The sequence below is a fragment of the Corythoichthys intestinalis genome, chromosome 9 (genome assembly GCF_030265065.1).
Source record: "Corythoichthys intestinalis isolate RoL2023-P3 chromosome 9, ASM3026506v1, whole genome shotgun sequence".
In the NCBI taxonomy this organism is placed as follows: Eukaryota; Metazoa; Chordata; class Actinopteri; order Syngnathiformes; family Syngnathidae; genus Corythoichthys; species Corythoichthys intestinalis.
In genome coordinates, this window is record NC_080403.1 from 9161650 (window position 1) to 9179871 (window position 18222).

At 45.3% G+C, this 18222-nt stretch overlaps 1 protein-coding gene across 1 annotated transcript in view; it reads left to right on the forward strand.

Moving 5' to 3' along the window:
• The first annotated feature begins 10636 nt into the window (after nucleotides 1-10636).
• Nucleotides 10637-18222, forward strand: part of LOC130921611 (sodium- and chloride-dependent GABA transporter 2-like) — a 64530-nt gene continuing 56944 nt past the window's right edge. The window contains exon 1 of the mRNA XM_057845694.1: nucleotides 10637-10865. Within this exon, the coding sequence (XP_057701677.1) occupies nucleotides 10691-10865 (175 nt within the window). The 5' untranslated portion in view covers nucleotides 10637-10690. The remainder of the gene's footprint in view (nucleotides 10866-18222) is intronic.

An 18222-nucleotide genomic window follows, 5' to 3' on the forward strand; every position in this document is an offset into this window, starting at 1 on the left:
GATATTGGTGTGTTAAGCAGGGGCACAGGGTTAATTCAGCCAGAATGCGGTCATTATTAAATTATTATTTTTATGCGGCCCGGTAGCAAATGCGTCACGGACCGGTACCAGGCCGCAGCCCGGCAGATGGGGACCCTGGTCTACACCCAAGACCGGAACGTCCTGTTCATGGGGACCCTGGGTAACTTTGCTTGAACCTCAATTACATTGGTATGGCTCACATTTACAAAGCTGTTCTCGGTAGATGGAATGTATTGCTATGCTGCCTTTGCCTGGCACAGCCAAACTGTTCTCACTGTATTTTTCAAACACTGAATAGTCTGGGACCCAGCTCCTTAATGGCCTCTCGAGGTGAACGAAATCATCCGTCCAAGCAGATACGATTATTTGCGTGACGTGTTCTTAACAAGCAACATTACTCTTGCGCGTCGGAAGTCGTCTCCACAACAACACAGATGGCGAAGGGGAGAGCCACAAAATCTTTTCCTTGTCTCCGTCCTCTGCAGCTCGTGTATTTTCCCACTGCTGGGGCACCTCTAGGGGTGTCTTCGTGATGAATCGGGAAGATTCTGCCTGCATATTGGCTGGAACAACGCAGAGTTCGGAGTGGTTGATGTTCCTCTGAACTCCTGTTTCATTTGCTGGGGATATTGTGGGCGGCCGTGGCGCAGTTGGTAGCTGGAGTTGTCCTTGGACTGAAGAGTCAGTGGTTCGATTCCCGGCTACGACTGCCCACTGTCGAAGTGCCCTTGGGCAAGGCACTGAACCCTGATTTGCCTCCAATGGGTTGACAGCGCCTTACATGGCAGCAGCCCCATTGGTGTGTGAATGTGTGTGTGACTGGGTAAATGTGTGCTAATGTAAAGCGCTTTGGGCATGGTAACCATGCAGATAAATGCGCTATATAAGTACAGACCATATTGTATATCCTCTCCCCTCCTCATCCAGAGCTTTCTGAACCTCGTAGACCATTGGTTCCCTAGTCTTGAATCTTGTGATGACCCATCGAATGATTTGTCTTGTAAACCAATGTGCCTGGGGCAAGTAGTTGATTTCTTGAAGGGGTAACCTGTTGGTTTCGGTGCTCAGATGCTCCATTTAACTAATCCCATGCATGAGCATAGATGTCCTTAAGAACCTCCTGATGTTGTTTCAGCCAATCATGGGTTTGCCCAGTATCTGATTCTTCCTCTGCTTGGCCCAGGAGGAAGTCTATTGGCAGTCACCCTTTCTGCCCAAACACTAATTGCAAGGGGGAATGACCTGTGGGTGCATGTAGAGTGGTGTTATACGCAAAGAGTATCTGCGGGAGTACCTATGGCCATTGACGTTTTTTTTTCCAGGGGTAACGAACGAAGCAAGTTGTGCAAGGTGCGGTTAAACCTCTCGCATTGTCCGTTCCCCTCAGGATGATATGGGCGGTTCGAGAATTATCGATGCGACAGTTGTCTCATCGGGTCTCCCTCGAAACCTCTTCACCGATGCTATGGAGTCGTCTGTCTAGGCACCCATAGCGATAAAACCACCCTTCTGGCAGTAACTTTTGCCACTGTATTGGCTTTCTGATCATGTGTTGAGTAGGCCTGCGTGAGCTTCGAGAACACATCTTTCACGTCCATCACTGTATCTCTCTAAAATTGTAAAATCTAGGGCCACCACGTCAAGGGGCGGGATACCATCAAGTTACAAGGTTACAAGGGCGGACTGCTTTTGACACCACGCAACGCCCACACTCCTGGCAGTGGTTTTCTATATCGAGAGTCATACCAGCCCAAAAACATCTCTCCCGGATGAGCTCAGTAGTTCGCTCATTGACTTGGTGCCCGTGATCATCATTAAGACTGGTTCTTTAGACACTGTGGCAATAGGAGCTGAAAGGTCTCTTTAATGTCTCCTGGCAACCGAATACAGCCGTACAGTACCCCATCCTGGCAACGAATCCTTGGCTACTCCCGCAGACACCTTTGGGTCGGTGGTGGCAAGCTCCTCCTTAGTTGGCAACGTTCCTCTTCTCCACAGATTTAAAAATGTACAATGACTGTGTCCCTGGTTTTCAGGGCTTGTAGATCCACTTTCTGGTCTCTTGACAGACAGCTTCAGTTAAGAGTATGACATCTCCAAATGGAGGAACAGCCAAGCCTGGGGCCACTGCCAAAATAGGAACTGGATCAGGGAGCATAGAGAGGGTGTCTACATTTCTATTTAACGTGCCTGGGCGGTACCTAATATCAAACCACAAATTTTGCGCCAAGGATATGGTCCCTAAACTTGTTGGTCAAAGCACACTTACAGGCTAGCAGCTCTAACTTTCGAGAGCTGTAATTTGTCATATGCCTTTCAGTCGGGGGGAGACCTCTGCTGACAAAAGCAATACGCTTCCTCTGCTCGTCATGATCTTGGGCGAGGACCGCTCCCTGTCCTGCATGGCTTGCGTCGACTTCCAAAATGAAAGGTTTGGTGAAGTCGGCATAGGGTAAAACTGGTGTTATGATAAGATTGTCTTTTAAGGTCTGGAAGCTCTGTTGACATTCTGGAGTCCAATGGCTCTTGAGGGTTGACGCTTGGCCTTTGGTTTTATTTTCCTTGGCCTCCACTGTAGCAATCAATCGATGCAATGATGCTGCGATCTTTGCAAAGCCCTCCAAGAACCGACGGTAATAAGACACAAATCCCAGGAATGATCTCAGTCCTTTCTTAGTTGTTGGCTGCTTCCATTCCTCAACCACCTTAACTTTATTCGGATCAGTTGCTACCCCTGCAGCAGAAACTACATTCCCAAAGTATTTGACACCATTACGAAAGAAATAAACATTTTGGACAGCTTTAACTTTAGGTGCTTGTTCTCTAAACGAGTCAGGACAAGTTTCTAGGTGTTGGAAATGTTCTTCAAAGGAGGAGGAGAAAATAATTATGATTATGATTGAAGACTTTTATCTCCAAAGTCAGGTCAAGAAGGAGTCTAAGGGCGCTTTTACACTAGGACTGTTTGGGTCATTTTAAACGGGCCAGAGATCTTTTTCTCAGATAGTCTGCTTTGTTTTGTAAATGTAAACTCATGTTTGAACTCTAGTTCAGACCAAACAAAAGAACTTTGGTCCGTTCAAAAATCGTAGGTCTCGGTCCGTTTTGAGCTCACCCTGCTTTGCTTGTGAATGCAACTGGAGCAGGGTGCGCGTTTGCTACTTTACAGTGGAGCAAATAAGTATGTAGTCAACCACCAATTGTGCAAGTTCTCCTACTTGAAAAGATTAGCGAGGCCTGTAATTGTACACATGGGTAAACTTCGACCATGAGAGACAGAATGTGGAACTTATAACTGAAAATCGAATTTTTGATTTTTAAAGAATTTATTTCCAAATTAGAGTGGAAAATAAGTATTTGGTCACCAACAAACAAGCAAGATTTCTGGCTGTCAAAGAGGTCTAACTTCTTCTAACGAGGTCTAACGAAGTCTAACGAGGCTCCACTCGTTACCTGTATTAATGGCACCTGTTTTAACTCATTATCGGTATAAAAGACACCTGTCCACAACTTCAGTCAGTCACACTCCAAACTGCACCATGGCCAAGATCAAAGAGCTTTCGAAGGACACCAGAGACATAATTGTAGACCTGCACCAGGCTGGGAAGACTGAATCTGCAATAGGTAAAACGCTTGGTGTAAAGAAACCAACTGTGGGAGCAATAATTAGAAATTGGAAGACATAGAAGACCACTGATAATCTCCCTCGATCTCGGGCTCCATGCATGATCGCACCCCGTGGTGTCAAAATGATAACAAGAACGGTGAGCAAAAATCTCAGAACCACACGGGGGGACCTGGTGAATGACCAACAGAGAGCTGGGACCACAGTCACAAAGGCTACTATCAGTAACACAATGCGCCGCCAGGGACACAAATCCTGCACTGCCAGACGTGTCTCCCTGCTGAAGAAACTACACTTCCAGGCCTGTCTCCGGTTCGCTAGAGAGCATTTGGATGATCCAGAAGAGGACTGGGAGAATGTGTTATGGTCAGATGAAACCAAAATAGAACTTTTTGGTAGAAACACAGGTTTTCGTGTTTGGAGGAGAAAGAATACTGAATTGCATCCGAAGAACACCATACCCACTGTGAAGCATGGGGGTGGAAACATCATGCTTTGGGGCAGTTTTTCTGCAAAGGGACCAGACTGACTGATCTGTGTAAAGGAAAGAATGAATGGGGCCATGTATCGAGAGATTTTGAGTGAAAATCTTCCATCAGCAAGGGCATTGAAGATGAGATGTGGCTGGGTCTTTCAGCATGACAATAATCCCAAACACATAGCCAGGGCAACAAAGGAGTGGCTTCGTAAGAAGCATTTCGAGGAGATCTGCTTGGAGGAATGGGCCAAAATACCAGCAACGGTGTGTGAAAAGCTTGTAAAGAGTTACAGAAAACGTTTGGCCTCCGTTATTGCCAACAAAGGGTACATAACAAAGTACTGAGATGAACTTTTGGTATTGACCAAATACTTATTTTCCACCATGATTTACAAATAAATTCTTTAAAAATCAAACAATGTGATTTTTTTCCCCACATTCTGTCTCTCATGGTTGAGGTTTACCCATGTTGACAATTACAGCCCTCTCTAATATTTTCAAGTGGGAGAACTTGCACAATTAGTGGTTGACTAAATTATTATTATTATTGTTATTTGCCCCACTGTATGTGCAGCGTCACAGCCTGGAAGTGTGATGCTCCAGGCTGTGAAGCTATACACAGTACAGCGCACAAGCTATTCAAAATCAACAATGCCAAGATGACAGAAGATCAACCACGGCCAAATGTTGTTGCAGCGCTAAGCAGTTGCATTTAATACACAGAATCGGGTTATAATGTGGCGGTTGTGTGCTGCATGTTGTTGTTGAATATACAGTGTGAAAGTGACAGTGGCCGAGACAGGCGGAGCCTCTCAGAGTGGCCGTTTAGTGAGTCTCGCTCTCCTGGAAGTGGGGACAATTTCACAGTCCCAAAAAGTCACGAAAGTGAGTGCGATAGTGCCTGTGTTACTTGGAGTACCGTGCGGTTCTCTTTCATGGTTTGATTTTACCCTATGCGTTTTTTTTATATACTCCAGTTGACTTGGCATTGAGTCAGGACGGAGTGACACCGTCGCTGGCCAAGTGGCGACTGAATTTATGCTAAATTAAGTACAGCCCATGCTGTGACGCTCCACCCTCTCTCCACTGCCAGGAGGAAGGATTTCCTCTTCTATTAGTCCAATCAATGAGTCTGCCTGTCCTCCACGTGATGCTACTTGGAAAGTTCGGTTGGGGCAGTGTGAATGCTGAACCTTTTCAATAAATCATTTGCAAGTTTTGTTGCGAGGGAGCTCTCCAACCGGACCCTGGTCCTCTTGGTCTAATGTGAAAGTGCCCCGATAAGCAGGGGATCACCCAGGTATGGCTCATACAGGTAAATGGAAGCTATAAAAGGGGAGGCGCCCAGACATGAAGCAGAGAGAGAGATGGACTTGATTTGACTGAACATTTTTTCCCGATTTTTTTTTTTTTTTTTTTGCTTTCACCATGGGTTTGTGACACCCCGACCACGGCTTTATGTTGATCCACAAAAAAAATTGTAATCCATGTCTTTATACAGTGTTCCTTGCTTTGAGCACAGGTGCATAGTTGTTCCCTCAAAGTTGCAGAAGCACGGATTTGTCCAAAATGCTGAAATATTCATTATTCTTTTCACTGGGCCAACATTTTGGACAATTCCATGTTGAGCATGGCATGCTCCCAACTTTGTGGGAATAGTTTAGAGATAGCTTTAGGCCTGCACAATATATTGTTTGAGCATTGCCATGCAGCGCCATCGTAGGACGTGACAAATGTTTTGTTCTATTGTTTTTTTTTAATATGTAAACTTTTGTTTTAGTTAATAAAAGCAGCAAGTGTGCAGATCCTGGATCGCTTTTATATACAGCAAGCCTGGATTAAACGGCATCATATAAATTGTGTCCCCGATCCGATCACGTGATCGGAAATCAGGCCGATCGCGCCGTCTTTCAGAGGATCGGAATCCGGTGAAAAGGATCGGGTTTTTAATTTAGAAAATATATTTTTGTTTTTCTTCTTCAGGCTTGTACAGCTTCTCACCATCCCTCCTGGTTAGCAGTAAGAACAAACTGTTTTTCTTAGCCACCAGTGCAGCTGGTGTTAGGTAAGTTAATGATGATTGACAGGTTTGTAGGGAAGGTCTTGGTAGTTCTACCATCAATTAAACTTGCAGCCCAGTCTAAAGAGTGCTGTGTCAACTCATTCATCGTGTAAGCGAGAGGCTGTTCTCGTCGGCGCGAGCGTCAAAGCATGAAATGACTCACTTAATTAAGCATTTAATAAAGACAGGATTTTTTCCAAGTTTTCCCTTTAAACCCACTCAAAAATGGTTCCAAGACCTAGACTCAGCCGTCACAAAATTCTACTTTAAGAACAACAAAAACAGAATTAGCTTCTCAAAACTGCAGAGAAGAAAACTAAAGGGCGGTTTAGATGCTCCCAATTTCCAACACTATTATAAAGCAAATCAAATACAATACCTTATTAAGTGGCTACATCATAACACTGAACAACAGTCATGGTTAGAATTAGAGCAAACAGACTGCCATCGAATACAACTGGCAACCCTCCCCTTTATTAGCTCCAATATCAAACAACACAGCTGCTTCAAGAATCCAATGATAGCATGTACTTTGGGAGCCTGATGGAAAGGAATGGAAATTACGCATTCACAATTAGAGCCGTGTAAATTTTCACTAATCATAGACTTCATAATACTTGACAGGACACAGGAAACTTTCAAAAGTATACACAGTAAAGCGATCTCATGAAAAATGGAGTAACGACCTTTTGGGAACATTAGGTAATAATTACTGGACCCACATTTATAAAAATATATTTACAATGACTAAGAATAATAACCTTCAACTTATACAGTTTAAAATACTGCACAGATGGCATATTGCTCAGACTAATATGTACAAAAATGGAGTTTTCCCAATCCGACAAATTTACAAACTGTAACGAAGATACATCGGATACATACTTGCATGCTTTATGGCAGTACTTCTCAAATAGTGGGGCGATGCCAGGGGTGGCGCGTGTGACCTCGGGGAACATGCTTTTTTTTTTTTTTTTTTTTTTGCCGTACTAGAATAAAGTGTACTTGCACATCCACTCAGTGGGTGGCAGTGGCGCTCTCATTTTCAAAGTGTGCGCAGTATTTTTGAAGTAAGCAAGAGTACACGGAAGAGACTCATGAAGAGCTGGAGAGCTGTGCGTCGTTTTCGAAAGCCGTTTTCCGGCCGGACTCACGCAGCGACCCACTGTCTTCTCCGGTTCTTACGTGTCCGCCCGAGAAGTGCCATTTTCGGCTTGGGATCGTCACGACAACCGCCCTCACCTACGGTTCTCCCTCGGCCGCCGAGAATGCGCTTTTTTCGGGTCGTTTGCCTTTCGGCTTTGACATTTAATACAGTGGTAGATGAGGAAAGACCACTGTTTACTGTGTCTAAAAATGATTGTAGCGGACAGCCGGAAGCCAAATCAATTAAGACGCCACTTAAAGATATTAGACCCCAATCTCAGTGATAAGCCGCTTGGTTGTTTTTCAGCGAAAACGTGCCGAATATTGCCAACAATCGTCCCGCTATGTCAGTGTTATAACAGTAAACCAGTGAGCACTGTTAGCATGCTCAGTGCAAAATAACCCCACACCATTGCAAACTGGAGGTGAACTGTGAGCAGCGAGCAGCGAAAATAAAAACTGTCCTTCTGTCCAAAGACACTTTGTTCTTCTTCTATTCAGTTTTGTGTTTTCCTTCAAATTTTTTTGGCATATTGTCCTCATGAGTTCATGTTTCTAATCAATTTGAATTTGTTATTATTTATTGATTTTATTTTTCAGTATCAAATGGTCAAAAATTTTCCTTGAGTGTATTTTTACAGTTTGGATGTGACTTTTTAAAAATGTTTTATTTATTTATTTTTTTAAATTCAGGCAAATTGATGCGCGTTACGTGTTTTCTGTTACAAACAAAAAAATGTTAGTAAAGTTATACTTTATAAGTTGATTTCTGTTATTTTCTCTAATAGAAAAAAAAGGATACAATGTGAGGCAGAGGTGTACTTATAATAGTAATATTATAGACAAATGATACTATTTACAGTGGCGGCAGAGTTTGGGGGGGCGCGAAACATTTACATCTTCCTTGGGGGGGGCGTAACAGAAAATAATTGAGAAGCACTGCTTTATGGCAATGTAATCCAGTACAATAGTTCTGGTTGCAGGTAACGAAGAAACTCTCATCCCTTTTGAACTGCAGGATTCCATTGTTTTCAAATCTTTGTCTGCTTGGCGAGATTGTACGGGGCGGTGGGTGTGCGACAGCCACAGTGCCCTCCCGGGTTGGCCCAGCCTTGGCCACGTCTCCTCGTACTGGGTACCGGGGAGGTGATCTCTGGTGTCGTAGCGCGTACCCCTCCCGGCACGGGGGTGGATTGGGGGGTCGTGCCTCCGTTCCCTGGGTCTGTCTCCGTCCCCTCCGCCACTCAGGGACCTTCCGGCTGCCGCTGCCCTTCTACCGGCGGGGTCGTCGGCAGGGCTTCTTGGGGCCCATGAGGCCTGGGTTTGGGCTTGTTGTCCCCTGCCGGTGGGGTAGATATCCCCTGGTCTCCGGTGCACAGTGTGGCTGGCTCCTGTCCGGGGCATGGGGTGGATGCTTGGGCAGCAAGCGGATGGGGGGGTGGCTACGGGGGGCACTGGGCATAGTCTGGGGCGGAGGTTGAACTGGGACATGGCTTTTCCCCCGCCCTGCAGCCGGTGGTTCTGGCGGCAAGGGCCTCACTTTCGGCCTCACCTTTCATGCACTCCTCACTTTGCTCTATAAATATTTTTCACCCTGGCACCTACATACTCATTCATGCCTCCGGAGAGAGTCGGCACGGGGCCTTACAGTCCCGAGCCAGCTCCCCCTTGATTTTAATGCATCACACCCCAAGGTTGCGGGCGTTGGTGGTGCGCCCCCTTTTATCAATCCCTGAAGGCCAGTTGATGGGGGCACGTGTGGCCCGGGGGACCACCCTGGATCCCTGGGGGGCAGTGATGGCCCCATTGCTGGGCTGCGGGAGGAGGGATGGCCTGCCCTGAGAAAATAGTTCTGAGTGTGAATGGCGAAGAGTTCCTTCATAATTACTATTTTGAAATTAGAAGGATCACATCTCCGGTATTCCGTGGTCAATCAGTAAGTGAGGTTAAAATCTGCGCTTTCGAGTAACGTTGAGGGCAGTGCTCTATATCAAATAGTTCTTCTTTTGTGGTGCTAGGAAGACACCACATGTTTGAACAGGCTGGCGTGAAGACAGAATGGCAAGCATGCGTCTGATTGGTATAATGGAGTCATGTGATTATTGTTGCGACATCTCATCGGTGAAATCGGTAGAGCTACCCCGGTAATACACCAGACACGTCTCTACTTTTGGCATCGCTGGCCAAAAAAAATAAAAAAATCTAATTTGTAGAATAAAGAGAAAAAATGTAACGACTCTTGTGTAGCCCAAAGTAGCGGAGTAAGAGTAGTGTTTTTTTCTTCACAAATCTACTCAAGTAAAAGTAGACTGAGTAAAACTTCTCTTAGAAGTACATTATTTCTCAAAAAGTTACTCAGGTACATGTAACGTGTCACAACCAATCTCTGATCGCAATATATCGCAAACCCCCCAAAATCGCAATGAGTTTTTTACCAATAATGGTCAGGCCTAGATGGCATCTTCCTTTTCGAAGATGACTTTGCACCAGTGTACAAAATAAAGAAATGGATGAGAAAGCTTGGTGAAGAATTAAAATGATTTCCTTTTTTTTTTCTTTCTTTTTTTTGGACAAAGTCCTTACTTCAAGCCTTTCAGCAGGTGACAAACATTATGGGTTATGAATGGGATGCCACTTTAATTCATAAGTGAGTCACCGCCACTGAGTGAATACTTTTGGCAATATAGTATAAAATGGGGATTCATATAACGTTTGGGAGAATATTTGATGGACTGACAAAGCAAAAGCTGAACTTGAAAATTGAATAAATTTTTCTTAGGGTAAAAAAAAAAAAAATCACTATTAAAAAAATGATGTGTTATGTTTTCTTGGGTTATGTCTATCATGATCATATTTGATTGATGATCTTAAACATTAAAATTGAGAAACTACCAAGAGAAAAAAAGAGAATGGTCAATTACTTTTTCAAAGCACTGTCTGGACTGGCTCAGGTTTTTTTTTTTTTTTTAAAATTGTGTTTCTGTTTTTTTTCTTTTTATGCAATCCTTTTTTATAAGTGTGATGTAATATAAGTGGATAGGAAATGACCTTCACTATGTAACAGCGCTTCACAACTTCATTGAGTACAGTATAAGAACAGATGACATCCTCCTAGAAATGGACTGGTTTCGTGATAAGAGCGATTGTTTAATGAAAATATTTGAAATCCGAAGCTTCGACGTCCATGAATTATTTGAAGGATTTTATTTTGAAGGGCGGCATCCTCGCGCGGTGTTAGTGCATAACTGTCATGAGTCCTGCGAAATAAAGTTGGGGCGGCTGGAATGACTTCGTGTCTCCAACTGTATGCCTCTATTTCTAGTACCGCCAAGTACCGAGACTCACTTCAAGTAGCGGCATGGCAGACTCGTTGGGAACACTTTGTTACGTCTCTGCAAAGATGTCTCCTCCAACACTCAAGGAACGCGGCAAGTGGGCCAGTAAAAAAGAATTCCTCTTGTCAGTTGCTGGTGCAATTATAGGACTTGGGAATGTATGGAGGTTTCCATACCTGTGCTACAAGAACGGCGGTGGTAAGAGTTTTGTTTATGTCATCTTTTTTCCAATCCGGGGTGATACGTAACACTAGGACAGGTAATTGAACTGCTCATCCTCCCCCAAAAAAGATGCGTCTTTGGGGCTTTATGCACAGCGTCTAAACCCCCCCCACACACAACATTAATTTAAGTTTTGAGCGTGGGGTTTTCTGCGTGGAAAGTTTTTCACTCGATAATATAATCTCCCCTGTGAGTGTAACAATGTGTGAGTCAGCGTGCGGGAAGCTAGTCATCCCTGTGTCCCCTCTGTTTCACATTTGATGCAAATGGATGTGACAGTTTGGAAAAGACAAAGAAAATAACGTGTTGCATGTGTCAAAGTCACATTCTTTGCTAGACGCCTTGTGTTTTCTTCTGTTTTTTTTTTTTCTCGTAGTAAAAGCCTTAGATGAACCAAACAATTAATAGATGTTATACAATTAAAAACATGGGTGAGCTAAATAAATTGGAAAAACAAATGTCAAGACAAGTCCGATTAGCCAGATGTCTTTGGTGTTGTGATGAGGTTTGTATTGTTTATATCAGCTGATGCTGCCGGAGTCTACTTTGGTTATACAGCACATTTCAGCATTTGCCCTGTTATGGGGACCAATCCTGTAAAAAAAAAAAAAAAAAAACCTAGAGTGCATCATTCAACAACCATGTACAGGGTGGAACAGAGCAACTTGCTTATTTAAATGTAAAAGAAATCATTAAGAAATTATTTAATTTACTTTCGTTTAATTCAAAAAGAAAGGCCAGATTTCTTTTTCTTTACATCCCCTGTTCCCCTGAGGTTGTTTACCCATGAAACAATCAACTGCCGGCCAGGAACACGACCACGGGGGACAATATTAAAATGTCTACGGAATGCGCGTTGCGACGATTGAGCGACCGCTTGAAAAAAAAATGCCTCAACAGCAAAAGCGCGTTCCAACTTCGTTCACTCCATGATGCTCACTGGGGTTCCTGAAAAATAGACATAAAAAACCGCACGGTAAGAACCAAACTTTAAGCCCCACCCTTTCTAATAAGTCCAGCCCTATCATCCTCAAAACATTTATCGCTTCAGGGCACCAAATTAAATTAGCAACTTGCTCTGCCTCACCCTCTTTTAAAATGTAAATTTTAAATTGAAACAAGAGGAGGCACGTGCTTCACTTGAAGGTGGGTTGCCTAAATTTAAATAAAGTGTTACACAAACTGTTACCTATTAATGAGGAATCTCTGGCTCCATTGTCTTTCTAAACTAGAGAGTCTCCTCAGTTTGCAGCAAGACATCATCAGGTGTGCTGTGGTAAATTATACAATGCTATTAACAGAGGTGGGTAGTAATGTGTTGCATTTACTTGATTTTTTTGAGAAAAATGTACTTCTAAGAATAGTTTTTCCAAGCCATACTTTTTTACTTTTACTTCAGTGGATTTGTGAACAACAAACACTACTCTTACTCCGGTACTTTGGGCTACACTAGTCCTTACATTTTTCCTCTCTATTTTACATGTGAGATTTTACTTTTTTTTTTTGCCAGCAATGCCAAGAGTAGCTCTACAAATTTCTCCAATGAGACGTGGCAATAATAATCACATGACTCCATTATACCAATCAGACTCAAGCTTGCCATTCTATAACTACACTGGGTTGTTCAATCACGTGGTGTCTATAAAGCACAGTAAGGAATAAAGTATTTGACATAAAACATGCGGCCCTAAACATGACTGAAAATCTGACTGAATTTTAACCTCTCTTCCAGTTTTTATTTGGCACCGATTGACCACGGGAAACCGGAGATATGATCCTTTAAATTTCATAATAGGAACTATTCAACTATTCAAACTAGGAAGTATTTTCTCCACCAGAGGGCAATCTTGCTCTTTGGACAAATGATGCTTAAGTTCCGTTGATTTTTTTCCTCTCGCTGGAGTGTTTTTTTTTGGGGGGGGGGGGGGGGGGGGGGCTAAAGCAAAACTTGGTAACTTTCAACCTTATGAAATATTTTTGATAATATGTCAACTGACAACTTGTTTTATGACACATGTTTTATATCTAGAGGGGGTCTGTATCCCTTTCACTAACATTAATTAACTTGGAGGAGGGTGGCCTCCTGCCACACACACAAAAAATACAAATGGGCTGACTGCTTTACGGCATATGTCAATTCTCTCTTTCCCCATTCATTATGAAGACGGAAGTCAATGGGAACTCTTTAGAGCAAATTCTGTAAAGATGGCAGAGCAACAAAAGAGACAAAAAGTTTTGTCTGAGGAGGAAATAAAAGGATGGCTACCAGGACATACAGAATAAACATTAGACCGGCTTTCACTCGCTGGCGTGAACCCACCCCCCCCAACCAAACTCGTTAGCGCTTATGAGTTTGGTGGGGTGGAGGGGTTAGCCACACTAGTGCCCCTTTCCCACTGAAACTAGTGGGTCAACGCGCGTTTTTTCCAAGCCGATGCAACCCACTAGCAATTGGCATTTGGCAACTTTCCCATTGACAAAAAAAAAAGCTGTGCCTTTTTTTTTTTTCACCCGTCTAACCCTCCACCCCTCCTCAGCCGTGCGTAAGGTTACGTGACGTCACCACGCTGAGATGAACGTCGACAAGTGTGACCGAATTCATTCAAAGAAGTTAACAATGCAGAGCAACATGGAAGCGTCCTTTCCGTTTGTGTTCTCTGTTTTCATGCTTTTTACTGCCCTCAAAATGGTTGAAATGCAGCAAAGGATCAACACTCTGCTTGTGCTGAGGCAACGTAGGCGACGTGAATTCTTCTTCTTCTACTAGCTTTGTTGTTAGCATCGACGTAACTACGGTTGTGGGGCGTGTTAAATGGGAGGCGACTGGCACGTTGTTATGACGCATCACGTAAGAGTCTACGTCACCACGTAGATTAGGGTGTTGACTGATGACCCGGGTTTTGCTTTCACACTGCATGACGATCAGAGCCAAGGTGATTTTAACGCGGGTCACTTGGCGGGTTGATTGTAACGGGTCGAGGCGGGTCGCTGCACCTTTCCCACTGCCACCAAAAGCCGATTGTTAGTGGGTTGAAATGGGTTTTTTGGCCAGTGGGAAAGGGGTATATGCCAAATGGCTTCTAACCATCATATGCTATTGTTTGGCCACAAGTGGATTCATTTCCTTATTACTATTGATCCTTCACACAGCCACTGGAAACAGAAATGTTGTTTAATCCATCTGCAGGCTACCGGGAGCTTGATTTTTAATTGATTGATGATTTTACAACACTGCGGGTGTGCGCTGGTCCTCATGTGAAACGCGGCGCTGGTCCTTATGGGAAACGTTGTCTTCCTTAAGGCAAAACCCTACCGCTTTTGTCCACCGGTGCCACTAAAATGGACCAAAACTGAAAAGCTGCCAAGTGTTGCTTTAATGTAGTTATGTAATAGGTTATGATACAGTATGATAATAAAAGTTCATTTAGATAACTTTGTGCTAAAAAAAAATACCATTGCTTAAAAAAAAAAAAAAAAAAAAAAAATCAATTATCGTAAGCAGTTACTCACAATGTTACTCTTTAAGTATTTGTTTCACCAAATATTTTAAAGGTGTACTTTAGTCAATTTTTTTGTTGTTGATTACTTTTACTTGAGTAACAGTATTTTGGAGTAATGCTACTCTTATTTGAGTACAATTTTTGGCTACACTACTCACCTCTGGTTATTAATATGGGGTAGAAAGTATTTATTTAAAGTAGTAAAATATGTTTTACATTTACGTATGCCCTCCTCCTTGAGTCATCACCTTATCGTGGTGGAGAGGTTTGCTTGTCCCAATGATCCTATGAGCTATGTTGTCTGGTGCTTTAAGCCCCTGGCAGGGCATCCATGGCAAACAGGCCCTCAGTAAGGGGACAGACAAAGCATGGCTCAAAAGACCCCTTATGATCAATATTATTAATGGATTCAGGTTTCCCTTGGCCGGATGCAGGTAACCGGGCCCCCCCTCTGGAGTCAGGCCTGGAGGTGGGGCTCGAAGGAGAGCATCTGGTGAACGGGCCTGTTCCAATGGGGCCCGGCCGGGCATGGCACGAAAAGGCAACATGGGTCCGCCTACCCATTGGCTCACCACCTATGGGAAGGGCTAAAGGGGTTGGGTGCGCAGTGATTTGGGCGGCAGCCAAAGGAGGGAGCCTTGGCGGTCCAGTTCCTGGCTACATAAGCGCAGAAGCTAACTCTTGGGACATGGAATGACACCTCTCTGGCGGGGAAGGAGCCAGAGCTCGTGTGTGAGGCAGAGAGGTTCCGACTAGATATAGTCGGACTCGTCTCCACACACAGTTTGGGTGATGGTATCAGTCCTCTCGAGAGCGGTTGGACTTTCTTCCACTCTGGAGTTGCTCACAGTGAGAGGCGCCGAGCAGGTGTGGGCATACTTATTACGCCTCGACTTGGCGCGTGTATTCAGGGGTTTACCCTAGTAGATGAGAGGGTAGCCTCCCTCTGCCTTCAGGTGGGGGGACGGGTCCTGACTGTGGTTTGTGCTTACGCACCAAACAGCAGTTTATAGTACCCACACCTTTTTGGAGTCCTTGGAGAGTGTGCTGGAAAGTGCTCCCTTTGGGGATTCCCTCCTTCTGCTGGGGGGACTTCAATGCTCGCATTGGCAATGACAGTGAGACCTGGTGGGGCGTGATTGGGAGGAACACCCCCCCAATCAGAATCCAAGCGGTGTTCTGTTGTTGGACTTCTGTGCTCATCACGGATTGTCCATAATGAACACCATGTTCAAACATATGGGTGTCCATATGTGCACTTGGCACCAGGACACCCTAGGCCGCAGTTTTATAATCAGACTCATCAGACTTGTGGACTTGCGGTATTGCGCATATTTTGGACATTTGGGTGAAGAGAAGGCCGGAGCTGTCAACTGATCACTACCTGGTAGTGTGTTAACTCAGATGGCGGGGGAAGATGCTGGCCAGACCTGGTAGGCCCAAATGTATTGTGAGGGTCTGCTGGGAATGTCTGGCAGAATCCCCTGTCAGAAAGAGCTTCAATACCCAAGCAGAACTTCTCCCTTGTCCCGGGGGAGGTGAGGGACATTGAGTCCGAGTGGGCCATGTTCCGCACCTCCATTGTTGAAGCGGCCGGTCAAACCTGTGGCCGTAAGGTGGATGGTGTCTGTCGTGGCAGCAATCCCCGAACCCGCTGGTTGACACCAGCAGTAAGAGATGCCGTCGAGGTGAAGAGGGAGGCCTACCGGGCCTTTTTGGCCAGTGGGACTCCGGAGGCAGCTGACAGGGACCGGCTGGCCAAGCGGACTGCAGCTTTGGCGGTCGCCGAGGCAAAAACTCAGACACGGGAGGAGTTTGGCAAGGCCATGGAAAATGACTTCCGGACGGCTTCAAAGAAATTCTGGTCCACTATACGGCATCTGAGGAGAGGAAAGCAGTGCACCATTAACATTGTGTACAGTGGAGATGGAGTATTGCTGACCTTGACTGGGGACATCGTTAGCTGGTGAGGAGAATACTTCGAAGACCTCCTCAATTCCACCGACACGCCTTCCTATGAGGAAGCAGAGTCTGGGGACTCCGAGCTGGGCTGTTTTATGTCTGGAGTCGAAGTCACAGAGATGTTTGGAAAGCTCCATTCGGTGGCAAGGCCCCAGGGGTCGATGAGACATCAGGGACAGTGCCTCTGGATTGGCAGACCAGGGTTGTGGTCCCCCTTTTTAAGAAGGGGGACCGGTGGGTGTGTTCCAGTTATAGAGGGATTGCACTCCTCAGCCTCCCCGGCAAAGTCTATTTAGGGGTGGTGGAGAGGAGGGTCCGTTGGGAAGTTGAATCTCGGATTCAGGAGGAGCAGTGTGGTATTCTTCGCCGTGGAACAGTGGACAAGCTACACACTCGGCAGGATCCTCGAGGGTGCATGGGAGTTCGTTCAACCAGTCTACATGTGTTTTGTGTATTTGGAGAAGGCATTCGACTGTGTGCCATGGGGAGTCCAGTGGGAAGTGCTCCAGGAACGACTTGGTAAGGGCTGTTCGGTCTCTGTACAACCGGTGTCAGAGTCTGGTCCGCATAGCCGACAGTAAGTCGAATTTGTTCCCAGTGAGGGTTGGAGTCACAGAGATTCTGTTCATAACTTTTATGGACAGAATTTCTTGGCGCAGCCGAAGCGTTGAGGGTGTCTGGTTTGCTGGCCTCAGCATTGCATCTCTGCTTTTTGCAGATTATGTGGTGCTGGTGACTTCAGCAAGCCGTGACCTCCAACTCTCACTGGAGCGGTTCGCAGTCGAGTGTGAAACGGATGGAATGAAGATCAGCACCTCCAAATCCGAGACCATGGTCCTCAGTCGGAAAAGGGTGGCATGCCCTCTCCAGGTCGGGGATGAGAATCTGTCCTAAGTGGAGGGGTTCAAGGAGCTTGGGGTCTTGTTCATAAGTGAAGGTAGGAGGGAACGGGAGATCGACAGACGGATCGATGCAGCATCTGCAGTGATGCGGACTCTGCACCGGTCCGTTGTGGTGAAGAAGGAGCTGAGCCGAAAGGCGATGATCTTGATTTATCAGTCGATCTACGTTCCCACCCTCACCTATGGTCACAAGCTGTTGGTCATGACCGAAAAAACAGCGGCCGAAATTAGTTTCCTCCACAGTGTGTCCAGGCTCTCCCTTAGAGATAGGGTGAGAAGCTCGTTCACCCGGGAGGGACTCGAGCCGCTACTCCTCCGCGTTGAGAGGAGCCAGTTGAGGTGGCTGGGGCATCTGGTACGGATTCCTCCTCGACGCCTCAAGGTGTTCCGGGCATGTCCCACCGGCTGGAGGCCCCGGGGACGACCCAGGACACAATGGAGAGACAATGTCTCTCGGCTGGACTGGGAACGCTATGGGATCCCACCGGAGGAGCTGGTTGAAGTGGCTGGGGAGAGGGAAGTCTGGGCGTCCCTGCTAAAGCTGCTTACCCCTACCCGTGACCCGATCCCGGATTAAGCAGCAGATGATGGATGGATGGATGGATGGATGGATGGATGGATGGATGGATGGATGGATGGATGGATGGATGGATGGATGGGTCTGCCTATGCCACTGACAAAAAGTAACAGGCAAATAATTAAGTGGTTTGCTATGAGCTGTTTTTCAATGCGAAATATGTGTCTTGGCTCATTAAAGCTAAAGACAAGGTTTTGATGACGTGCATCCCAGCGATAATTGTTTAATAAAGTTAAAAGACACAGAATGTTCATAGAATGTATACAGAATTTTTCCTCCAGTACAATAGTGGTGAAAAACATACATTAAATAAAGACCAATATTTCCTGGAAATAATCAAAATAGCCGGTGTCAAACATTTTTAAATGCTACTACTATTTTAGCCAATGCGA